This window comes from Dendrobates tinctorius, unplaced genomic scaffold, assembly GCF_039654945.1.
Source record: "Dendrobates tinctorius isolate UK_male_01 unplaced genomic scaffold, ASM3965494v1 ptg000174l, whole genome shotgun sequence".
NCBI classification, from domain to species: Eukaryota; Metazoa; Chordata; class Amphibia; order Anura; family Dendrobatidae; genus Dendrobates; species Dendrobates tinctorius.
Genome location: NW_027361841.1, coordinates 951733 through 978300, shown reverse-complemented (window position 1 = coordinate 978300; position 26568 = coordinate 951733). Strand labels below are relative to the sequence as shown.

At 42.7% G+C, this 26568-nt stretch overlaps 1 protein-coding gene across 1 annotated transcript in view; it reads left to right on the top strand.

The window, feature by feature from the left end:
• Nucleotides 1-294: 294 nt before the first annotated feature.
• Nucleotides 295-26568, top strand: part of CCDC3 (coiled-coil domain containing 3) — a 113727-nt gene continuing 87453 nt past the window's right edge. The window contains exons 1-2 of the mRNA XM_073551256.1: nucleotides 295-808; nucleotides 8565-8730. Coding sequence (XP_073407357.1) covers nucleotides 429-808; nucleotides 8565-8730 — 546 coding nt within the window. The 5' untranslated portion in view covers nucleotides 295-428. The remainder of the gene's footprint in view (nucleotides 809-8564; nucleotides 8731-26568) is intronic.

Here is a 26568-nt window from a genome sequence, read left to right as displayed (position 1 = left end):
CTTTGAAAGCCTGAAGCATTTTTACAGCAAGTTGTTTCCCGTACAAATTCATAGGACCTTTACTTTCATCATTTTGTGCTTTTTCTGCCATATAGACAAAAAGAACAAAAAAATGGTTAACTGGCAGAGATGTTTCAAAGTCCTGAGCATATTTTTAGGAACATGACAAATAATGATCAGGACTCGGCCACATGTAAACTGGAAATGTTGGAAATCCTAAAGCTGAGTTCCTCCTCCTGGAGTGTGTCCTGCCTGCATTACAAGACAGGGGGCGTGGGAGCCAGTCCCATTACTGCATGTGTCTGAGCTGTAGGGGTCTGCACAGTGCTATACCCACTGGATGGATGAGCAGAGCCCAGCACAATGGGAGATGACAGCTGTCTGTAAACTTGAGGCCATTCTCAGACTGCAGTCTACTTGAATCACTCATGATGCTTCGCTTGGTGGTCACTGCCCTGGTTGTATGGAGCAGTGCTCTGGGCTGTCAGCTGTCCTCTGAGTGGAGACACCTGAGTGAGGGGTGCAGAGCAGAGCTGGCACAAATCATCCTCTATGCCAAGGTGCTGGCAGTCCATGAGGAGACCCACAGCAGCATCTTCAGCACCATATACAACTACTTGCCCTGGCAGTATGAGGCAGGAGACAGCACCTTCTTCTACTCCGCAGAGATAGAGCTTCTGTGTGACCAGGCTTGGGGCAGCATGCTGGAGGTTCCTGCAGGATCCAGGCTGAACATCACTGGTCTGGGATACTTTGACTGTCACTCATATACTGTGGTGGAGGGGCACTCCTTCTTCTTCTTCCTCAGGTGAGTGTACTGACATGGAGGGATCACATACACTGCTCAAAAAATTAAAGGGAACACTTAAACAACAAAATGTCACTCCAAGTCAGTCACACTTCTGTGAAATCAACACTGATTGTGATTCAATTTCTCCTGACGTTGTGCCAATGGAATAAACAACAGGTAGAAATGATAGGAAGGTCACTATCATCCATGTGTCTGCTCAGTAAGAGTGTCTAGTGGTCCCTTTATTTTTTTGAGCAGTGTAGTATCTGTGATTGTCTACTGTAGGAGAGCTGTGGTGGATGACTACTTGGTGGGAAACCAATGTCTGGGTCATCCCACTAGTTCATTACTGGAACATGTTACAGAATGAGATACAGAAATATTCTGATAGGGAAAATATTAAGATCGTACTAACAATTAGTGCACATAAAGGTGTTAATAATGGTTAATGAGTCAGATTAGCAGATCATATAACTTCCCAGTTATAGCATCTCGTCATTCCTCATTTACACATAATTGCTTTGAGTCGATTGTGAGAAAAGCACAATACAAATTATTGGAACCGTTACATTTGCTTAATGTCAGATAATATGTGAAAAATCATTTTATGTCAAACCAAAGGATTTTATTAACAGTGCAATAAACCAGCAGTGGAATAAAGCCATTGATTAAAAGATAAACGATACAATGAGTTTTAATGTGTTTTAATGTGATGTACTTTATATAACCAGTACAGTACACATTTTGTTGGTTGCTGCTGGTCACTGTGCTGGTTTCAGAAAGATCAATGTCTCCTCCGTTAGTAGCTGATGGACACAATTGTCAGATTGTACAGTGAAGACTAAAATTAGTGAGATTTGGGCTGATGGAAAACTATTAGCTACTAGCAGTCATTTTGTTGGCTGTAAAAAGTTTGCCTATTATACCGTCTTCATGGAATGTCTGCACTTCATGTACTTTTTTATCATTATAAAGAGAACTTTCTGTTGGGCATATCATTGGTGTTTTTAGCTCTTTTTTGCTTCTGTATTGTATTGTTCAGCTGCAAAAACCAGAGATTGGCAGGAAAAATACTGCCTAAAATACGTGTGTCATTGTTGTGTTTTTCGACGCACTTTTGCTTATATTTATTGATGCGTTTCTACATGCTTTTATTCCCATTCGTTTGGATGAAAAACGTGGAAAAAATGCAGAAAGAACTGACATGATGCAAAGTTGTAGAAACGCTTTGAAGGTTCAAATCTGCAAGAGAAAAATACATTTCAGAAATGTCATTCGCTTTGCTGGTTCTATAAAACACTGCGTTTTTTAACTGGCAGAAACACACATAAAGCTGCAAAAAATGCAATGTTTGAACAAGCGCTTAGGCTAGTTTCACATTTGCGGACGGAGGAGCTGCAGACTTCTTCGGTGAAACTCCGCCCACTGCTGTGCCTCCATCGGTCAGCTCCGCCTATGGCCACATACTTCTGCATGCGGCCTGCGTACCTATCTTTAGAATTGGGTACACAGGCCGTGCCACTGTATGCAGATGCCTCCGCATGCGTAGTTTTGATGGTGCGGCGACCTGCGCCGAACGCAGCATGTTGGAATTTGTTTTGTTCGCCGCATCGTCAAAACGACTCATGCAGTGGCATCCGCATACATCCACACGACCTGCGTACCCAATGCTAAAGGTACGCAGCCCGCATGCAGAAGTATGCGGCCATAGGTGGGGCTGACCGGAGGAGGCGTGGCAGGGGGCGGAGCTACAGAGGAAGTCCGCAGCTCCTCCATCCGCAAATGTGAAACTAGCTTAAGATGTTCTTTTTCCTGAAGCCTTTTTCTGTTGCTTTTGTGGTAGCTCTGCCACAAGTGTCTTTCCTTTTATAATTTACATTATACAGTTGGTGCGAAAAGTATTCAGACCCCTTTAAATTTTTTACTCTTTGTTTCATTGCAGCCATTTGGTAAATTCAAAAAAGTTCATTTTTTCCTCATTAATGTACACTCTGCACTCTATCTTGACTGAAAAAAAAACAGAAATGTAGAAATTTTTGCAAATTTATTACAAAAGGAAAACTGAAATCTCACATGGTCATAAGTATTCAGACCCTTTGCTCAGACATTAATATTTAAGTCACATGCTGTCCATTTCCTTGTGATCCTCCTTAAGATGGTTCTACTCCTTCATTGGAGTCCCGTTGCATTTAATTAAACTGATAGGACTTGATTTGTAAAGGCAGACACCTGTCTATGTAAGACCTCACAGCTCACAGTGCATGTCAGAGCAAATGAGAATCATGAGGTCAAAGGAACTGGCCAAGGAGCTCAGAGACAGAATTGTTGCAAGGCACAGATCTGGCCAAGGTTACAAAAGAATTTCTGCAGTATTCAAGGTTCCTAAGAGCACAGAGGCCTCTATAATCCTTAAATGGAAGAAGTTTGGGACCACCAGAAGTCTTCCTAGACCTGGCCGTCCAGCCAAACTGAGCAATCATGTGAGAAGAACCTTGGTGAGAGAGGTAAAGAAGAACCTCAAGATCACTGTGGCTGAGCTCCACCGATGCAGTAAGGAGATGGGAGAAAGTTCCACAAAGTCAACTATCACTGGAGCCTTCCACTAGTTGGACCTTTATGGCAGAGTGGCCCAACAGAAGCCTCTCCTCAGTGCAAGACATATGAAAGGCTGCATAGAGTTTGCTAAAAACACATGAAGGACTCCCAGACTATGAGAAATAAGATTCCCTGGTCTGATGAGACGAATATAGAACTTTTTGGTGATAATTCTAAGCAGTATATGTGGAGAAAACCAGGCACTGCTCATCACCTGCCCAATACGATCCCCACAGTGAAACTGTCATGGTTTGGACAGTGTTCTTGCCCTGCACTCACAGGGTTTAGTGTACGTGGCCTCTTTCTGGATCTGGGAGGGGTATTTATACTCACTCTTTACCAGGGTTCTCTGTCAGCTATACTGTTGTTCTGATTGTGTGTCTGACCCCCCTGGTGTGCGAGTGCACTGCTTTTCTTGTTTGCTTCCCTGTATAACCTGGTCTGTCCCCTCACTCTGTACTCCGTGTCTCGTTTTGGTATTATTGTCTTTTCCGGTTCTGACCTCCTGGGCTTGGCTATCGTTACTCCGTTACAGTTTGTCCCTATTGTACCGTCTATTGCCCGTTCTGGTTTTCTGATCTATCGCTACGTCCTGACTATCCATTCTGCCTAACCCTTTGGTACTGTCGTGCTATCTTGTGCTTTGACCCTGGCTTGATCTGGTTTCTGTCTCTGTCTATGCCCCTTGGTAGCATTGTCCTGTAGTTACCTTTCTAGGAGTTTTCCTCAGCTCCTAGCTCTCTGGAGTTTAGACCACGCCCTCAGCAGTCACATGCTTCAGGTCCTGCGAGCCTGGAGCTTGCATCGTCACCATTGCTGCCCCATTCCACAGGTATCTTTGTGCACAGTTTTGTACTCAAGGCATGCGTACTGGTTCAGTGAGCAGGTGCAGTGCGGTGTTCCTGACAGAAACATGGTGGTGGCAACATCATGCTATGGGGGTGTTTGTCAGCTGCAGGGACAAGACGACTGGTTGCAATTGAAGGAAGCATGAATGCGGCCAAGTACAGTGATATCCTGGATGAAAAACTCTTCCAGAGTGCTCTATACCTCAGGCTTGGCTGAAGGTTCACCTTCCAACAAGACAATGACCCTAAGCACACAGCTAAAATAACAAAGGAGTGGCTTTAGAACAACTCTGTGACCATTCTTGACTGGCCCAGCCAGAGCCCTGACCTAAACCCAATTGAGCATCTCTGGAGAGACCTGAATATGGAATCTGATGGAACTGGAGAGGATCTGCAAGGAAGAATCGCAGAGGATCCCCAAATCCAGGTGTGAAAAACTTGGTGCATCATTGCCAAGAAGACATGGCTGTACTAGCTCGAAAGGGTGCTTCTACTCAATACTGAGCAAAGGGTCTGAATACTTATGACCATGTGATATTTCAGTTTTTCTTTTTTACTAAATTTGCAAAAATTTCTACATTTGTTTTTTTCAGTCAAGATGGAGTGCAGAGTGTACATTAATGAGAAAAAAATGAACTTTTTTGAATTTACCAACTGGCTACAATAAAACAAGGAGTGAAACATATAAAGAGGTCTGAACAGTTTCCTTACCCACTGTAACTAGCGGAAGTCACCCAACGTATGAACATGCCACTTCTTTTAACTGATTCACTGTTCCTGACCCTGAAATGGTTAAAAGAAGTAGCAAGAGACTGAATATGTGCACAGCAATGTAGTTTTTACTTTGCTGTACATTGTGTTTATTTTTTTCTGTGGCTTTCACTTCGGTCATGTGTACAGGGCAGGTTTTTGACAAAGTGGGGCCCTGGTCAAAAGTTTAAAGTGGGGCCCCAAATGCTAACATATTGCACTATTATACAGAATCATTTCCGTTTACATGCCCTGAGTTCAGACCATTAAACGAGCGTGATCAACAATATTTAAGTCATTCTATTATTGTTTCCTGGCCTCTTAACACCTGGTGAGGAAGAATGATAGGCACAGAACAATCACTAGTAGATCAATCTGTCCCCTTACAGTATAATGTTATCAGTAGCATATCTGCAGTTTACACTGGCGATGTGCTGCTGAGAACAATGATTTCTGTTCTGGCATAAACAATCCAATCACTCGATTAATAGTCAGCATTTGCTTGTTTTGTAGAATGCACCCCATAGTCCTCCACATAGTATAATGCACACCCCATAGTCCTCCATGTAGTATAATGTGCCCCATAGTCCTCCATATAGAATAGTCCTCCATATAGTATAACGCACACGCCATAGTCCTCCATATAATATAATGCACTCCCCATAGTCCTCCATATATTATAATGCATCCCCTAGCCCTCTATATAGTATAATGCATTCCTCATAGTCCTCCATATAGTACAATGCACTCCCCATAGTATAATGCATCCCATAGTCCTTCATATAGTATAATGCATTCCCCATAGTCCTCCATACAGTATAATGCACTCCTAATAGTCCTTGATAGAGTATAATGCAGCATCCATAGACTATAATGCAGCTTCCTATAGTATAATGTAGCCACATAGAGTATAATGCAGCCCCATATAGTATAAAGCAGCTGCATATAGTATAATGCAACCTCATAGAGTATAATGCACACTCTATATTCCTATTATGACCAACATGTACTCACTGATTTAAAAATAAACAAAATACCTCTTCTCGTTCCCTTGCTGCTCCAGTAACTGCAGCGTGTCTTCTCAACAGCATCGTGCCTGCCAGCATCAGAAGCAGAGGGGAAATTATGGGAGAGGGAGAGTCACCTGATGCTCTCTCCTCCATCATTGATTTCAATTGTATCTCTGTAACTCTATGATGCCGATATAGTTGAATGTGTGATGCGAGGGGGCGGAGCCAGCGCTGCCATTGGTCCCCCCTGACTCATGGACCCCATAGCTGCCGCGTGGTGTGCCGCTATTGCCAGCATGCCACTGGCTGAGGGCCCCAGGTGGAGTGGGGGCCCTACGCAAATACCTAGTTTGCCTGCCCCTAACAGCAGCGATGCATGTGCACATACCTTTATTCTTGTTTTTGATGGAGTATTCTCGATCTAAAGTCAGAAGTGGATTCCAAACTTACAGGGAATACAAAGGAGCGAGTTGCACTCTGCATCAAAACTGTATGTGAGTGTTCTGTTCCACGTTGTTAACTGCTTTATTTCATTCATGCAAATTTGTTTTGGAAGTTTCACTGTGAAGGGAGATACCTTAGAGTATCCATCATTTTAATATATCTTATTAGAAAAATTTGCTTCTCTCTCCTCTTGGACTGATCATTCTTTCTCAAAATTCTCAGTCCACAAGTAAAATATGTCATCAGTGCATCAGTGAAAACAGATGTTTCCATTATTAAGATAGGAGATAACAGTTGGTGCCCATAAAGTTCTTTGGAGAACTGAAACAGTCATTTCAAGAGAACTTACGGTAGACTGTGTCTGCTTCCTTCTCCCTCCTCCACAGAATTTTAATGCCAGCAAGCTACAGTGCTAACGAATTTCATAACTGTGAAAAAATCAGCTTCACTGTTCCTACCTAGCACAATACTGTATTCCTCTTGCGCTGCATATACAGTATAAGGGCAGCACTTTGGCTCAATGGTTAACACTACATACTTACAGCGCTGGGGTCCTGGGTTCAAATCACACCAATTTGTATGTTCTCCCCGTGTTTGCGTGGGTTATTTCCGGTTTCCTCTCACACTCCAAAGACATACTGATAGGGAATCTACAAGGAATCTAGATTGTGAGCCCCAATGGGGACAGCTATGATTATGTAAAGTGCTGTGGAATTAATGGCGCCATATAGGTGAGCAAAATAAATATAGCGGTGTGCATGCGTTATACTGTCTATACTATAATCAGGCCCCTAAAATGTGGTAGGTTGTGTTCTACTTACAATTTGTGTCTAATTCCTATTGTTTTGACATAGCAGGAACCATAGGTTAACTATAATGGTTGCAGGAGTTCATTTGTACCTCGGCCCTAGATCCTATGGTGGCCCAAAAGGACCATTTAGTTCTTATGAGATGACCAATAATGATTTTTGGGAGCCCTATTGGGGATTTTGCATTGGGGCCCATAAGCTCCAAGTTATAACACTGACAGGAACACTCTGCATTATGCATGTGATATCATCAAAGATAATTGCAAATCGTTTGCTATAGAAACCAAAGAAATAGAAGGTAAAAAAGTGAAATGTTACAGAAAAGGATCATCAGACCTCTACAGTTGCCTCGATACCCAGAAATAGTTGAGTCAATGAAAGTAACTGATGAGTTCTAGTTCTATATTTATGGTGCCTTTTGGATTATTTATCTTTGTAACCATGAGATAATTCAGCATCCAGATCCTTGCCATAGTAAAAAAAAATCTATCTTTTTGCAGCATAGTAAAAAGAAAAACCCTTGATGTACATGAGACAAAAAAGATAAAAACTGCAAACGCGTTTTCAGAACAACTTAATCATTTCAGTGACTAAGGATGTTCCGAAACGCATTTGCAGTTTTTAATTTTTTGATGTCATGTATATCAAGGTTTTTTATTACTATGCTACAATGAGGAAGGTTGTTTTTTATTATTACAAGGATCTGGATGCTGGATTATCTCATGTCTGTATTTTCCTCGTTGTACTCCAAGTACGCCGTGCATTGGACCTTGCATAGTCTGTGATTTGGAAAACGGGTGAGCTGACTTTCCCTTTTCTTTTCTAATTCAAATTTTTTTTTTGTACACGGCCACATTTTGGCACTCCAGCAGCATTGCTTGCACAATATAGTGTAACATTAATGTAACATTAAGCACAATTGTGTTCTCTTTATGACATGTCCATGTATTGCTTTGAATGCCTATAGTTAATTGGATTTTTTGCATATTTTCTGTCACTGGCTGTTACAGTAAGGGTTGTGGGAGTTTAATGAAAAATTGTTCTTTACAACATTAGATTCAAAACAATTTTTTGCCTTTTTTTGACAGCTTTAATATGTCAGAGTGATGCCTACATCACATTAAAGTATTAATTTTGTGAGATAAGTCAGTATTTCTCTAGTCCATTACCTCAAAAGTTTTCCTAGAGACTAGTTATACTAAAAAATATGGCGATTTCCACTTCACTCCTCTGTTTTGTGAGTTTGATTATAATTTTGTAATTTATTTGTAGGATGATAAAATCTCATAAATAAAAACATCTATTTTTTGTCTTATAGAATGGATGAAAATTACAATTTGCTCCCACATGGAGTAAATTTTCAGGATGCAATATTTGCAGATACTCAAGACAACTGGAGACTCTTCTCTAGCCTCTTCCAGTACTCCAACTGTTCTCAAGGACAGCAAGTAATATATGAACTGGAAAGCCAAGAAGACAGTAGGGTAAGGTTTATTTGATATGATATTTCCAATAGTTATAGCCTCGTGTTTAATGATCTGTGATTAGGCCTTCAGAATCTAATTACATAGCCTTGCACCTTGCTAATAGATTTTTTTTAATTTTTTTAATTGCCTTTTCCAATATCCTTGTGATTATACAAACGATTCTGGTCTGCTCTCTGGTTTTGGTATAACTAGTTCATGGGGACCTGAGATCCAGGAGAGAATCTAACTATTGTTGAATTGTGCTTTCATTTTTCTTCTCTAGTATCATAACTATATTATATAAAACACAGTTGCCCCCAAACCATTCAGCAATTTTCTTAAAGATTGACATGAAATACATGAGAAAAGCGTGACTCCAAAAAATAGAAATACATGGAGATACAAAATGGACAAACTATTAGGGATGAGCTAATCTCTACAAATGTGAATTTGGCATCATTGGCAAATTTTTCCCAAAACATAATTAGCTGCGAATCAATTCTCTGTGAATCACAATACCACCAAACCTCTAATTTCTCTTCAAAGGCGTTTGCAACACTTTGAGGTCTCCTAGGAGTGTATTGAAACCCTTTCGAGCTCCTTAACACAAGTACAGCCATATTAATGTCTTAGTGACCTCAACATATCTGGTCATGGATAAACAGATGATAATAATTGGTACTAAAAGTTTTTTTAACCCCTTCACCCCCAAGGGTGGTTTGCACATTCATGACCAGGCCAATTTTTACAATTCTGACCACTGTCCCTTTATGAGGTCATAACTCTGGAACGCTTCCATGGATCCCGGTGATTCTGACATTGTTTTCTCGTGGCATATTGTACTTCATGATAGTGGTAACATTTCATTCAAATAACTTGCGTTTATTTGTGAGAAAAATGGAAATTTGGTGAAAGATTTGAAAATTTCGCAATTTTCCAACTTTGAATTTTTATGCCCTTAAATCACAGAGATGCGGCACACAAAAAACTTGATAACTAACATTTCCCACATGTTTACTTTACATCAGCACAATTTTGGAACCAAAATTTTTTTTTGTTAGGAAGTTAGAAGGGTTAAAAATTGACCAGCGATTTCTCATTTTTGCAACACCATTATATTTTTACGGACCACATCACATATGAAGCCACTTTGAGGGGTCTATATGATAGAAAATACCCAAAAGTTACACCATTCTAAAAACTGCACCCCTTAGGCTACTTTCACACATCAGTTTTTTGCCGTCAGGCAGGATCCGGCTATTTTTAGAAAAAACGGATCCGGCATAAATTTTGGAGAACTGTAGAAACAGATCCGTTTTTTTGCTGGATCCGTCTAGCAGGTTATATCTGTTCCTGGGGGCTGGCCAATTGGATCTGAGCATGCGCAGACTTAAAAAAACCGGATCCGGTGGCTGGATCCGTCTTTTTCTGGATCCGGCGCATTCCGGCGCCCATAGACTTTCATTGTAGCAAAAAGACAAAAAACGCCGGAGACAAAAAACGTTACAGTAGCCGTTTTTTCCAGACGCCGGAATGAGACAAGTTGCCGGATCCGGCAAAAAACGGATGAAACGCAATGCCATCCGGCACGATCCGGCGCTAATGCAAGTCAATGGGGAAAAACTGGATCCGGCATTGCATTTTGCCGGATCCGGTTTTACAAAAAAAAGCCGGATCGCGCCTGAAGGCAAAAAACTGATGTGTGAAAGAGGCCTTAAGGTGCTCAAAACCACATTCAAGAAGTTTATTAACCCTTTAGGTGCGTCACAGGAATTTTTTTAATATTTAAAAAAAAATGAACATCTAACTTTTTTTCACAAAAAAAATACTTCAGGTTCAATTTTTTTTATTATACCAAGGGTAACAGGAGAAATTGGACTGCAAAAATTATTGTGAAATTTGTCCTGAGTACGCTGATACCTGATATGTGGGGGGGAACCACTGTTTCGGCGCATGGCAGAGCTCAGAATGGAAGGAGCGCCGTTTGACTTTTTCAATGCAAAATTGGCTGGAATTCAGATCGGACGCCATGTCACGTTTGGAGAGTCCCTGATGTACCTAAACAGTGGAAACCCCCTACAAGTGACCCCATTTTGGAAACTAGACCCCCCAAGGAACTTATCTAGATATGTGGTGAGAACTTTGAACCCACAAGGGCTTCACAGAAGTTTATAACGTACAGCGGTACAATTAAAAAATTATATTTTTTCCACAAAAATGATCTTTTCACCCCCAATTTTTATTTTCCCAAGGGTAACAGGACCCTAAAAGTTATTGTGCAATTTATCCTGAGTACGCTGACACCCCACATGTGGAGGTAAACCACTATTTGGGCGCATGGCAGAGCTCGGAAGGGAAGCAGCGCCATTTGACGTTTTTGGCTGGAATTGAGATCGGACACCATGTCGCGTTTGGAAAACTCCTGATGTACCAAAACAGTGGAAACCCCCCACAAATGACACCATTTTGGAAACTAGACCCCCTAAGGAACTTATCTAGATGTGTGGTGAGAATTTTGAACCCCCAAGGGCTTCACAGAAGTTTATAACATACAGCCGTACAATTAAAACAATCATATTTTTTCCACAAAAATTATCTTTTCACCCTCAATTCTTATTTTTCAAGGGTAACAGGACCCTAAAAGTTATTGTGCAATTTGTCCTGAGTACGCTGATACCCCACATGTGGGGGTAAACCACTATTTAGGCGCATGGCAGAGCTCGGAAGGGAAGCAGCGCCATTTGACGTTTCTGGCTGGAATTGAGATCGGACACCATGTCGCGATTGGAAAACCCCTGATGTACCAAAACAGTGGAAACCCCCCACAAATGACACTATTTTGTAAACTAGACCCCCTAAGGAACTTATCTAGATGTGAGGTGAGCACTTTGAACCCCCAAGGGCTTCACAGAAGTTTATAATGCCAGGGCATGAAAATAAAAAAATTGTATTTTTTCCACAAACATGATCAATTAGTCCCCAATTTTTTTTATTTTCCCAAGGGTAACAGGAGAAATTGAACCCCAAAAGTTGTTGTCCAATTTGTCCTGAGTACGCTGACAATCCATATGTGGGAGAAAACTACTGCATGGACACACGTCGGGGGTCGGAAGGGAAGTAGTGACGTTTTGGAATGCAGACTTTGATGGAATGGTCTGCGGGTGTCATGTGCGTTTGGAGAGCCCCTGATGTACCTAAACTATTGAAACTCCCCACAAATGACCCCATTTTGGACATTAGGTCCCCCACGGAACTTATCTAGATGTGTGGTGAGCACTTTGAACCCCCAAGTGCTTCACAGAAGTTTATAACGCTCGGACGTGAAAATAAAAAAATCATTTTTTTCCACAAAAATGATATTTTTGCCCCCAATTTTTTATTTTCCTAAGGGTAACTGGAGAAATTGGACCCCAAAAATTATTTTGCAATTTGTCCTGAGTAGGCTGATACCCTACTTGTGGGGGTAAAACACTGTTTGGGCGCATGGCAGAGCTTGGAAGGGAAGGAGCACCATTTGACTTTTTCAACTCAGAATTGGCTGGAATTGAGATCAGACGCCATGTTGCATTTGTAGAGCCCCTGATGTGCCCAAACAGTGGAAACCCCCAATTCTAACTCCAACCCGAACCCCAACACACCCCTAACCCTAATCTCAGTCCTAACCCTAGCCCTAACCCTAACCCTAGCCCTAACCCTAACCCTGGACCTAACCCTAACCCTAACCCTAATGGGAAAATGGAAATACATACATTTTTTTTATTTTATTATTTTTCCCTAACTAAGGGGGAGATAACGGGGGGTTTGATTTACTATTTATGGCGGTTTTTATGTTTGGCAGCTGTCTCACGCTAAAAGACGCTTTTTATTGTAAAAATAGTTTTTGCATCACCACATTTTGAGAGCTATTATTTTTCAGATTTTGACCCACCGAGTTATGTGAGGTCTTATTTTTTGCGGGACGAGTTGACGTTTTTATTGGTATCATGTTCGGGCATGTGACATTTTTTGATCGCTTTTTCTTCCGATTTTTGGGACGCAGAATGAACAAAAACCAGCGTTTCATGAATTTCTTTTGGGAGGGTGCGTTTACACCGTTCCGTGATAAAGTGGTTTTATTCTTCGGGTCAGTATGGTTACAGCAATACCTCATTTAGGTCATTTTTTATGTTTTGGTGCTTTTATGCAATGAAAACTATTTTATATAAAAAATAATTATTTTTGCATCGCTTTATTCTGCGAGCTATAACTTTTTTTATTTTTTCGCTGATGATGCTGTATGGCGGCTCATTTTTTGCGGGACAAGATGACGTTTTCAGCAGTACCATGGTTATTTATATGCGTCTTTTTGATCGTGCGTTATTACACTAATTGTTTGGCGGTATGATAATAAATCATTATTTTTTGCTTCGTTTTTTATTTTTATTTTTTAAGGGGTTCGCTAAAGGGGTTAACTAATGGGACAGTTTTATAGGGCAGGTCGTTACGGACGCGGTGATACCTAATATGTGTACTTTTATTGTTTTGTTTTGTTTTTTATTTCCAAAAAATGGATTTATTGGGGGAATATTTTTTATTTGGCGATTTTTTTTTTTTTTTTTTTTTTTTTTTTTTAATTATTTTAACACTTTTTTTATTTTTTTTAAACTTTATTACATAGTCCCAGATGGGACATCACTGTCCTGTGACAGATCGCTGATCTGTCACATCACAGATCACTGTGACAGATCAGCGATCTGTCACAGGCACTACTGCAGACTTCCTCATGCCTGCGCTTTGCAGGCACTGAGGAAGCCAGCTCCCTGCAGGCCCCCGAAGGCCCCCGTCGCCATCTTGGATTCGGATGCCTGCAGGGAAAGAGCCCCCTGCAGCAGCGCTCATGTTTGATCGTGGTGTGCAAGGGGTTAACGTGTCGGGGGCGGTCCGTGACCGCCCCTGACACATAGTGGCGGGTGTCAGCTGTGATAATCAGCTGACTCCCGGCCGCGATCAGCGGCGCTCACCACGTGGGCGCCGCTGATCGCGCTAGATGTACTATCCCGTCCATGGGCATAGGGGCCCGGGTGCCATGGAAGGGATAGTACGTCTGATGTCAGAAAGGGGTTAAACAACACATTACACACAGAGTTTTAAACTTTTTAAAATGTGAAAATGGTCCAAAAATTATCATTTTTTGGGGGGTAGATGCCTACCTTCCTGGTATTTATACTCAGGTGGTGCTCATATAAGAAGCTGTGTCTCTTTGACAAGAGGTGGTCGAAAATTAAAATTGCTTGGCAAGTAGCAAAAGGTTTGATGCTTGTTAAATGAAGTTATCACGGTTTACCAAGCCTCCCAAAAAGTATCCCTTTTTTGGCAGCAGCAATAGTTTTGCTGATTAGAAAAAGAAGCAATGGTTCTTTAACAGGTCATCTAAGGCTGAGTGCAGACGGAGTTTTGAGCCCTGCGGATTTTTCCGTGCAGAATGGAAGAAAACCGCAGGTCAAATGACCTGCATTTTTCCTGCGGATTTCTTCCATTTTTCACGCGGTTTTCATGCGGTTTTTGTGCGGTTTTCCATTGCAGTCTTCCCCCTGCGGATTTGGTGACAGGGGAGATAGAAAACCGCACAAAAGAAGTAACATGCTGCGGATTTTGTACCGCAGGAAAACCGCGCGGAAAAATCCGCAGCGTCTGCACAGCGGTTTTTTTTTTCATTCATTTTAAAGGTACTGTACATCACAATGCGGATATGCAACGTTTCTGCGCGGTAAAATCCGCTGCGGAACCGCTGCAAATCTGCATCGTGTGCACATGGCCTAAAAATTCCCAGATTTGCTGTTTGCAAAAGATTCTTCGGTTCTCAACAATGGAATGGACTCCCACACCCCAAATGCCCTCATGCTGGACTTTCCGCCTCCAGGAACACAACTAGACCTTTCAGACACTGTGACTCACTTTGACCCCATATTCTTCATTCATTTCATGCAACATCTCTACAGTACAGCAATTTTATGGACATCACATACTGACTTTTTCTTAATAATGTGATCAACTTTGGAGGAAGTTTTTTTTTTGCAGTCGTCCATTTCTAGGTTTGTCAGCTGTTCCATAACCTGCTTTTTCTTTCTTTATTATACCTGACACTTGACTCTGAGAATATTTGAATCCCATAGCTACCCATTTTTGGCTTTTGTCTGACTTAACTCTCAGCATAATAAGCTTCCTGACATCTGGTGATAAATTTGGCTTCGTCTTTGTCATGTTTTAACCGAAAAACACACACGCAAAAAAAAAAAAATTAGGCAAAATTCAACTACCCATGACAAAATATGCAAAATATTTGGCCCAGCAATTGTTGAAAACTAACACATAAAGGGATAAAGCAATATCAGACACAATTTCCATCCTTATCGCTGCTGACAACCATTTGCTTCCTGTTTACTAAAATCACCAGGAAAATGTCATCACAACAACCAGATGGAAGTAATCACACTTTGTTCTCCCTGTGTTTGCATGGGTTTCTGCTGGGTACTCCGATATCATCTTACACTCCAACACTTAGGGAATTTAGATTGTGAGCACCAATGGGGACAGTGATGATAATGTATGTAAAGCGCTGCGGACTATGATAGAGCAATGTAAGCAAAGAATAATAAATAGATCAAGAGACCGGCAACCAAGCCAAGGATTGCAACCCTAACACAGAACGAATAATAATTTTGTGAATGCAACTTCACTGAAGGATAGGGACTACATGTATCTAGAAATTAGAATGTAATTAATTGTGTAAGAGTGGAGTAAGATACCTGGTATACAAAAATATCACCAATTAGCGGAAAGATAGAGAAAACATTACCATTAAATGAAGCTCATTTTATAATTAGAGATGAGCGGACCAATGCTAGAATTTCCTAAACTTTGCAGTTTCATGTAAATTAGAACTTTGGGATTCAATTTTCGGTGTTCAAAAAAAGGAAGTTGTCTGAAACCATTTCTGGAAGTTGTCTGGAACCATTTCCCACACTGCTGAAGCAGTGCGGATTAATGTCTTTATGCAAGGCCGCACAAGCCTCCCTGCAATGCTTTGCAGCTATGACATCTATCAGAATATCATACTGTGTACAGTGGTCAGTAATTCGGTCATCACTGATTAGCGGTTCCCAGCACAGTTTGTACGGCAGTTATTTTCCATCTCCAGAGTCACTAGGTAAGTCTCTCTCTCCTGTAGAGTGCAAGCTTTTATGGTTAGCAGGGTCCTCTCTTTTCTGTAGATAGTAGTGTCTTATAGTCATCAGCTTCCTTTCTCTCTCTGTCTCCTATAGAGTGTAAGTTCTAATGGTCAGTTGGGATCTCATTCTCCTGTAAAGTGTAACCTCTTATGATCAGCGGGGTCTCTCTCTTCTATAGGGTGTAAGCTTTTATGGTTAGCAGGGTCCTCTCTTTTCTGTAGATAGTAGTCTCTTACAGTCATCAGCTTCCTCTCTCTCTCTCTGTCTCCTATAGAGTGTAAGTGCTAATGGTCAGCTGGGATCTCATTCTCCTGTAAAGTGTACTTGCAGACTTGTTGATTTGGACCGGACAACCACTTTAACCGAATCAGACTTAGGAAAAAGCAAAATACAGACATTTCTGAGCTGAAAATTCTTTGAGTCAGTAGCATAATAACCAATAATTAACTGATTGGTATGTGATGTACAAAGGAATGTAGCTAGTTTCCCTGAGGAAATTTATGGTCTGGAACTTAAATAGAGTTCCCGAGACACAGACAGTCAGTGTCAAGTAATGTGATTTTGAACTAGAACTCTAAGGATAAGTTCCCACAATGAGTATTTGGTGCGCTTTTTGCAGACTTTCTGCAGTAGTTCTGCACCAACTAGCTAAAATAGGTTACTTACATTTTTTTCATTGTGTTTTTTAGTGTGTTGTGTTCATGATTTTCAATGTGCATTTTGCTTTTTTTAGTATATTATGTTAGAAATAAAAATCACTTTGTTACTTAGCTGTGATCAAACTTTAATGAAAAACTCACGTGGGGGTTTCATGTGTTTATATTGCCTTTCTGACAAAATCTAAGATAAAAAGCAAAATGAGCAAATACCCTGCAGTAAATACATAAATAGCAATGGTGCATAAAAATAACATAGGATTCTTAGGTAACTTAATTTTAATTAAAATAAAAATGTAAACGACTTCCCACCACGTCAAGGTGACCCTATTCCGAATGGTCCTAAATGCTAGTATTAAAACTTAACCATATGTCAAGTGACATAAATGTGAATACCAGACAAGTTTTTTTAGTGCATGTGCTACTACAAATGTACATCTTGCAGGTTTAAAAATCGCATTGGATTTGTGTTATCAAACACTCATGTGAGAACTTAGTCTAAGAAAACTTACCGTTGACAAATATGTGCCCTTCCATGTCTGGAACTAAATGCTCAACCTTTGTTACTGGCTATAGTTATATGTTTTAGGAAAATAACATTATTTCACCAAATATTAGCTAAAGTTCAATCAATCAAATTTATTATCGCCAAGTAAATATTACATATATACAAGGACTTCTTTGCGGCAAAGAGGCAACATAATATATAACAACAGATACAACAAGTAACATCTAACAAGACAGATACAGTATATAGTCTACACAAGACGATTTAATTGTTGAACAGAGAGTGGATAGAAGCTGTTCATATGGCGGTTGGTGCTGCATTTGGGGACTCTGAAGCGACGTCCTGAAGGGAGTAGTTGGAATGAGGAGTGTCCCGGGTGAGAGGGATCGGATGAAATTTTCAATGCGTGGGATCGAATACTCTTATAAAGATCCTGGATTTTAGGCAGGGGGGAACCTATAATTCTCTCTGCTGTTCTGAAAGTCCTTTGTAAGCGGAGTTTGTCATGCGCAGTGGCTCCCCCATACCAGACTATCAGAGAGGAACAAATCACAGATCTGATGACAGCATTAAAGAATAAGATCAGCAGATTCTTAGACAAACCATATCTTTTCAGCTGACGCAGGAAGAACATCCTCTGTTGTGCTTTTCTTATAACAGCATCCATGTTTTTCCCCCATTTAAGATCATGAGAGATGATAACACCAAGGAATTTAGTCTCTGTGACCCTAAGAACCACTTCGTCATGAATGTAGATTGGAAGTATCTCATGTTAGCAACACTTTAGTTTTATTGGTTTTCATTTAAGGAATTCTATCAGATGAAGCCTGTTCTTGAACCTTGCTAACCTCGATTGTCAGGCTACTTCCTGAATCATTTGCTGAATATTTTTTTTCTTTGCCCTCTAGTCTGATCTGTCATTAAACGTGAAATATTATGCAGTAAAATGCATTTGTTTGAGGTTGGCCTGTGGGAGTGCTGGTTACTGTGTGTTTACATGAAGTATTTAGCTTCTTTTTAGTTTCCCTGTCAACATCCTCCTTCCTTGTGACCACTCATTTCTTACTTTGTCTCTTCATATAGAATCGTAATATATACTGTACGCAAGGATCTAAACACTTCAATAAAAATAATTTACTGATTAGGAATAAGGTTTTGCTTGCAATTTCAGAACATAATATGGATGAATAACAGAAGAAAACATTTTAAACATTGACTTATGTACATATAGTTGTAATTAAACCTGGAATGCTAATGATAAGATTACAGTATATTTGTATTAGTTACATTGGGTAACCCCTTCATGTAAAATAAGCGTCTATGGAGGTCAGATGATTGCAAAGGGGCTCAGCAACTAAACCCCTGCACATAGAATTTATTGCTCAGAAAGCCTCAGGCAGCCAAACATCAGTTGCCTTGTCCGATACAGGGGAAATGTAGTATTTTATAACACCCATTCATATGTTCATATGACGATGTCATACATGGTCACTCGAGTCCGCCAATGTGAAAGCCACTCTGCAGCTGCTCTCTACGCCATTGTTTCCAGGCAATGCCACTCTATATCGTTGCTATGACATATGCATAGGAGTTTGACAGATGGAATCAACACAATATAGGGGCTGTCCAGAATTACAGGGAATCTGTCCCGTCATTTGTCCTATCTAAACTATTAATATGGGCATACAGGTTATAGACTGCAGAAAAAGTCCTGCCTGTGTGTCCCATATAAGATGATGGGTAGGTATTGAGAAATCCTCGTTTATCACTTTATATAAGCGACCTCTTCCAGGCTCTGGGGAGGACGCTGCCTGAAAGATAACTCTTCCCCAGAACTTGTTTTTCATGAAGGGGGAGATTACCAATGTGATGTATAATGGCCAACCTCCTGATCTCACTGCAGAGCTGTGTGTGATTATACCTGACACATCAGCAGGTTCCTCTCAGCTTCAGCTTACATCTCACTGGCCGACAGGGTTGCAATAGTGTTGTTCTACAGTAGAGCTCAGAGAGCTGATAAAATGTGTTTGCAAGAAGACAAATTTCAGTTCTTCTGTTTTGTGTTAGTTACATGTCTCACACTGGTAATTTTCGCTTTTATTCCCCTATTTATCCATTCTATCTCCCTGTGACAGGGCTCAGATCCCTGTAGAGGCCTGTCTCCTGTCAGAGTCTCACATACCAGTCCTGCTTCCATCACCATCCTTTTCTGACTGACTCAAATCTTACTGCCTCATAACAGTTAGCTCCTCCCCATAACATGTGACTTTCCGAGAAGCAGTCATTGGTTGACTGCACTGTCAATACTCCTTCCCATAAAACTCACTAAAACCTTTACTGATGTTGTCCCTGTAAGAAAATTCACAATTAAGTAAGACAAGCAAAGAAATGGGAATAACATAGGAAAAACCACATACATTCAAAATGCAGAAAAACCGTAATAAGAAAAATACTTCTATCTCAGAAACTTTGTGTGATAGAGCAAGACTAAGAATATTTTTGGAATCAACACATCAAACTCCATAAAACAGACATATTACCTTTGCTGTTGATTTTTTTTTTTGTGTTGACCAGTGTTATGTATGCAGCGCCCCCTAGGGCCGGGGTTACTCAGTACCGGGCCGATCAGTCCTTCGGGGAATATGTCACGGCAGCAGTGACCCAGTCCGTGACCCTGGGCGTGCAATGTAAATAAAAGATGGGGTTGTAGTTTATGGGGAAATATATTTGTGATGCCACCTGTGGTGTTCGGCAATGAAGGTGATAGCTGACGCTGCAAAAGAGACCACTGGGGCTATTGGTGATGCAGCAGAGTTGTTACAACTCTCCACAGGTAGAGCTAGGCCCCAGGGCAGTTATAGGTGTTTGAGAAGATGATGGTGTTTGTGGTGCAAGGCAGGTGATGCAGTAAATAAATCCGAGGACACAGCGGGGTGCAGTTTCCACACTTTTACTCACAGTTCTCCAGTTACATTCCCCAGCCAGGGTGCTGTGTCCTCCGAGTTGGTGGTCCAGCCAGCTCTCAAGTAATTATGGGTACACCGTGTCAGAATCCCCTTCAGATGTTCGTTCTCTGGCCATCTCACTGCGCTGGCTCCCTTCTCTCCTGCCCTGCGCCTTCACACACACTGTCCCAAGCCAGCAGCCCCGGATCCTGTCCCCTAGGACTACTTCTTTCTCTCCTCTTTTCTCTCATGCTGTGCTAGTCTAGGGACATGCTCCTCTCTCCTTCAGTCCTCAGGACTAACTGCCTACCTCCCTCTAGCTGACTCCTGTTTCCATGACAACTCTCTCTGACTCCTCCCTTACTACTTCCTCCACCCACACCCTCTACTTAGCTCCTCCCAGGCCCTGAGAGGTACAGTGTTGGATGTAAGTGTCTGGGTAGTGCCCCCTCCTTACCTGAAAGCGGAGTACCACACTTCTAGCTGAGGTGGAGTACCTCTGTGGCGACTGAACCCTCAGGGGTGCCACATGTATAGATTGTGTCACTTTCTGATCACTTGTTAAAATATAATTTCCATTTAAAAAAAAAACCATTTGATATGTCATAGAGACATGTCAAAAGCTTTGATCTGTGTGGGGTTAGGTGCTGAGACCTGCATCATCTGCAGAAACACATGTGTTTAGCCAAGTACGGCTCTCCTCTAAGCCATTCTTTAGTGCCAAAAGGGAGCTGCACTTGGCTGAGTACTTCCTTTCCTTCATTCTAGTGATTGTTGAGGCTTTCCACAAAGATCTAAATCTCTAGCATGTCTCTTTGAGACGCTAACAGTTTTCTGAAATGATAGTAACTTTTAAAAATAAAACTTAACTACAGCCTAAAATTTAGAACACAAATTCTGCTACAAAACTGAAGTAGTGGAAGACAAGTTAAATGTCATGGGCAGCACGTTGGCTCAGTGGATAGCACTGCAGCCTTGCAGCACTGGAGTCCTGGGTTTGAATCCCACCAAGGACAACATCTGCAAGGAGTTTGTATCAGGATCCTGACAGCGCCGGCGTACAGCCTCCGCTGAGCAGGGACCCCCGGGGACAAGAACAGCACTCTAGGGACCCCCGGGGACAAGAACAGCCAGAAAGTACAGATGCACAGGACCTGAACGCTGAAGTTTAGCAAGCCGGCACAGGACCTACGGTCATGTGACTGCAAGGGGGTGGGGCTTAGCATCCTGCTTTCAGAGAAGGTAGAAAACTCAGAGTCGGGCCAAACGGAGGTCATACACAGTACGGGCAAACGAGGTACAGAAGGGGTAAACAAACGGGAGGTCAGACAAAGCCAAAGGTCATACACAAGAGGGCGGTGTGGTATCAAAGGGACGAGCAGAGAGCAGTCGAGTCACAAGCAGAGAGTCATACAAGAGAGAGCGGTGTGGTACAATAGGGGCAGGCAGAACTTGTAACTGGGACAGAACCGGATCACAACCAAACAAGCAACAAGTTATCAGGCAATTAACCCCCAGTCTGACCAGGACGGGCCAAAGCGAAACCCCGTCCTGGATCCAAAGACATACTGATTGGGAATTTAAATTATGAGTGCAAACTCTGAAGCACTGTGGAATATATTAGCGCTATATAAAAATAAAGATGAATATTATTATGTTACAGGTCATACACCACGGAAAGACTGTGCAACAATAAGATACAAGGTAGTTATACTGCATCAGCAACATTTCTCACAGGCAAAGATTTTAAAACACATCGCAAACTTTACTTTATATTAGCTTTACTTTACAGTTTTCGCAAACTTTACATCGCAAAAAGGAAATAACAAATTAAAATAAAAAATTTAAAGCCTACAAATATTCCAGAATATAAACCTAGAAACTATATTAAAAAAAAAAAAAAAGATATTATTGTAAAATATATTACTGTATTATTCAATTTAAAAAACAGAGGACACTCAAATGACAAAATGGGGAACTGGAAAAAGGGGTGGGAATGATTAAAAATTGGGGTGGGTTATGGATGTGCACCAGATATGTGTGTGTCAGGAAATTTCAAAAATGACAATCCGTTGGCTAAATAATAAATAGCATTTTGGCACTATACATAGAAAATTACATTTTCATGCCCAATGTCAATAAAAAATGAAGAAAATATATGACAATGCACTGTGCCACCTCTATTTAAGATGTTAAAAGGTTGTCCATAATATTATTGACTATATTATATCTCAATCAAAAATATCGTATAATAATACATAGAATCAAAAAAGTGCGCAGTAAATATTTATAGTTAATAAATATTAAGTAGAGATAAACGTTGCTCAGTGAAAAACACATATGTAGGGTGACAGAATTACCGTATATACTCGTGTATAAGCCGAGATTTTCAGCCCTTTTTTTGGCCTGAAAGTCCCCCTCTCGGCTTATACACGAGTCATATACCGGGGGGGATTGGCAGGGGAGGGGGAGCGGGGGTGTCAGATCATACTCGCCCTTCTCTGCAGCTCCCCTGCTTGTTCCATGTTGTCGGCGCTGCTCTCTTCCTGCTTCAGCTGTCAAATGCTACCCGCTGAACCAGGAAGAGAGCAGCGCCGACAACATGGAACAACAAGCAGGGGAGCTGCAGAGACAAGCGCCAGGACCCGGTGAGTATGAACGGGGGGGTTGGGGGGGCATATTCACCTGTCCCTGCGCTCTGCTGTCTTGCGTCCTCTGCAGTGACATTCAGGTCAGAAGGCGCTATCGCGCTCTCTGCCTGCACAGTCACTGCAGAGCGCAACGCTGATGAGCAGGGGGCAGCGACTGAGGTGAGCATACAGGTTTTTGGTTTTTTTTGTAAGGGAGGCAGCGGCAGCAGCAACACACTGTGCAGAAAAGCTGGGGCCACTCACTGTGCAGAAAAGCTGGGGCCACTCACTGTGCAGAAAAGCTGGGGCCACTCACTGTGCAGAAAAGCTGGGGCCACTCACTGTGCAGCAAAGCTGGGGCCACTCACTGTGCAGATAACTGGGGCCACTCACTGTGCAGCAAAGCTGCGGCCACTCACTGTGCAGATAACTGGGGCCACTCACTGTGCAGCAAAGCTGGGGCCACTCACTGTGCAGCAAAGCTGGGGCCACTCACTGTGCAGATAACCGGGGCCACTCACTGTGCAGCAAAGCTGGGGCCACTCACTGTGCATAACTGGGGCCACTCACTGTGCAGCAAAGCTGGGGCCACTCACTGTGCATAACTGGGGCCACTCACTGTGCAGATAACTGGGGTCACTCACTGTGCAGATAACTGGGGCCACTCACTGTGCATCATAACTGGGGCCACTCACTGTGCATCATAACTGGGGCCACTCACTGTGCAGATAACTGGGGCCACTCACTGTGCATCATAACTGGGGCCACTCACTGTGCAGATAACTGGGGCCACTCACTGTGCAGATAACTGGGGCCACTCACTGTGCAGATAACTGGGGCCACTCACTGTGCACCCTCGGCTTATACACGAGTCAATAAGTTTTCCCAGTTTTTTGTGGCAAAATTAGGGGGGTCGGCTTATACTCGGGTCGGCTTATACTCGAGTATATACGGTAATCGTGGTAAAAATCACATATCATTAGTATGAATGTGGCGAAAAAGGTGCACTGTGCAGGAAACAAATATGCATAATCATATGAAGAGATAAATATTGCACAGTGCAAGGTACATATACAAAAAGAAAATGATATAAATATACATAAGAATAATGATTGAGTTGATATTACACATGCCAAATCAAATTTGAACATTTGTAATGCACAATTGAAGCCTAGGAAGATGAAGGTGTAAACATATACTGACCAAATGGAGCACACCACAACCCCCTCCACCTACTCCAGTGCGCATTTCGCTTCTGCTTCATCCAGGAGTAAAGTGGAGGAGAAATGGGGAATATTAAATAGGGTAAAAGCAGCTGTGCATACTTATAATTAAGGGCGTCACATTATCTGGCGCCACAAACGGCACATGCACGTGACCAGTTATGTATGATACACCAGTTATATTTAACCCCATCACGACTCTTCAGAATGGGTTGACTCCAATCTTCGAAATGTTTGAGATGCCACTCAGCAGAGGCAGATTTTGCTCATATGATGTGGAGTTGCCCTATTATCCTCTTCTACTGGAGTGAGGTAACATCACTGCTGACTTCATTAGTACAAATCCCGGTTCCCCTTAACCTATTGGTCTGTTTATTTGGGGTGCTGGACGGGGAGATGTGGGGACACTATGTTAGAATCTTCTTGCGGGAGACACTCTTTCTGGCAAGAAAGATGTTGGCGCTACGGTGGATGGGTGGCGTGCATCCTTCTCTCAGAGCATGGATTGAATTGGTAAATTCAGTTATACCGTTTGAACGAACAATATTTCAGAACCGGGGCTGTCCAGGGAAATTTGATAAAATTTGGGATAGATGGAACTCCTCTCATCTCACCATCCTAGTGCGTAGAGGTTCAGTACCACCGTAAATACTATGATTAAAATATTTCAGATTATCCTATGGCATCGTATGGCTATTATTACTACATAAATGTGCTTGGCAGTGTGTTAGTAGTAGTTGCAGGTTAATTAGTTATGTAGTATCATTTTGAGATATATATATCACACCAAATGGATATTAAAACAAAATGTTTGCTCACTTGTTGATTTGGTTTATTATCCTTACAGCAATACATGGACTTATGAATTCAATAGATGTATTAAGGATCTAACATGTAAGGTTTCTGTTCCTTTACAGTTGCTTGGACAAGTGCACATGTATTACTTTGGCTGTATTTGTCACGCTCGCGTCTTGGCTGATGGGCACGAGCCAGGGGGTTGTGGCCCCACTGTGCCACAGACCAGACTACCCTGGAAGGGGCGTGACTACGACAGCTACCTCGGTCTTCATTGGAGCCTCTGATGGTGAGGTCAGGCTTGTGCGGCAGGTAGCTGCCGGGTGTCACTACAGGGTGGCGTCTGGCTGTAGCTGCTGATCCCACTCGGGGACAGGACACCTGGTCAGGTGCAAGTGACAGGTAGGCTGAGACTCAGGGCAAGCGGGCATGGCTTGGAGACACAGGGCAGGTGGGCATGGCTTGGAAACACAGGGCAGGTGGGCATGGCTTGGAGACACAGGGCAGGCGGGCACGGTTTGGAGACACAGGGCAGGCGGGCACGGCTTGTAGACACAGGACAGGCGGGCACGGCTTGGAGTCACAGGACATGCGGGCACGGCTTGGAGACACAGGACAGGCGGGCACGGCTTGGAGACACAGGACAGGCGGGCACGGCTTGGAGACACAGGACAGGCAGGCACGGCTTGGAGACACAGGACAGGCGGGCACAGCTTGGAGACACAGGACAGACAGGCACGGCTTGGAGACACCAAGCAGGCTGGCGTGGTATGAGAAGAAACAGGTAGGGGCCTGTTCACACAGCAGGTGCAGGTATCGGTATAGACAGGAAGGAGTGGAATATGAAGGAACAGGTTTTGGACCTGTTCACACAGGAGGTGTAGGTATGGATACAGGCAGGAGTGCGGAGTAGGTGGAGCCACAGGAGTGCTGAGTAGGCGGAACCACAAGGTCTGCGGGGAGAAGCTGCAGCAAGAGGTTCTGCAGTGGCAGAGCAAGCTGAACCACAGGTCTGTGGAGAGAAGCTACAGCAAGAGGTTCTGCAGCAGCAGAGCAAGCTGAACCACAAGGTCTGTGGAAAGAAGCTGCAGCAAGAGGTTCTGCAGCAGCAGAGTAAGCTGAGCTGCAAGGGTGCAGAGCAGTCAGAGCTGCAAAGGCGCAGTCAGAGCTGCAAAGGCACAGACAGAGCTGCAAGGGTGCAGAGGCACAGACAGAGCTGCAAGGGTGCAGAGGCACAGATAGAGCTGCAAGGGTGCAGAGGCACAGACAGAGCTGCAAGGGTGCAGAGGCACAGACAGAGCTGCAAGGGTGCAGAGGCACAGACAGAGCTGCAAGGCACAGACAGAGCTGCAAGGGTGCAGAGGCTCAGACAGAGCTTGCAAAGGTGCAGAGCACAGACAGGGAGGACACAAGGAAAGACACAGCAGGGAAGGAAGCCACAGACAAGGAGACAGTACAAGACAAGGTAGAGGGACAAAGACTCAAGGACCAGGATATTCTGCCTCCTGGCAGGCGGAAGGACCAGTAAACACAAAGCTAGGACCAAGACACAGAGACCAGGATGTGCAGCCTCCTGGAGGGCAGACAAAGAATACAAAGCAAGGCTAGGAATATTCCTCCAGAGAAGGAGATACACGAAACAGGGCCTGGCTTCTTCAGCAGCAAAACACTAACTGAGTTTTAGACATTGCACAGGCAAGGGTTAGTGGGTGTAGTGACCCTATATAGTAAAGGGCTCCAGGTGATTGGTCGGGGACAGCTTAGACCGGTGCACCCTGACTGCATAAGAAGCAGAGAGTTCAGGCGCCGCCCCCCTATACACACAATCAGGGAACATGAAGAGAGAAAGCAGGAAAACAAGAGGCATAGCGCATGGAGCTGGCAGCAGACA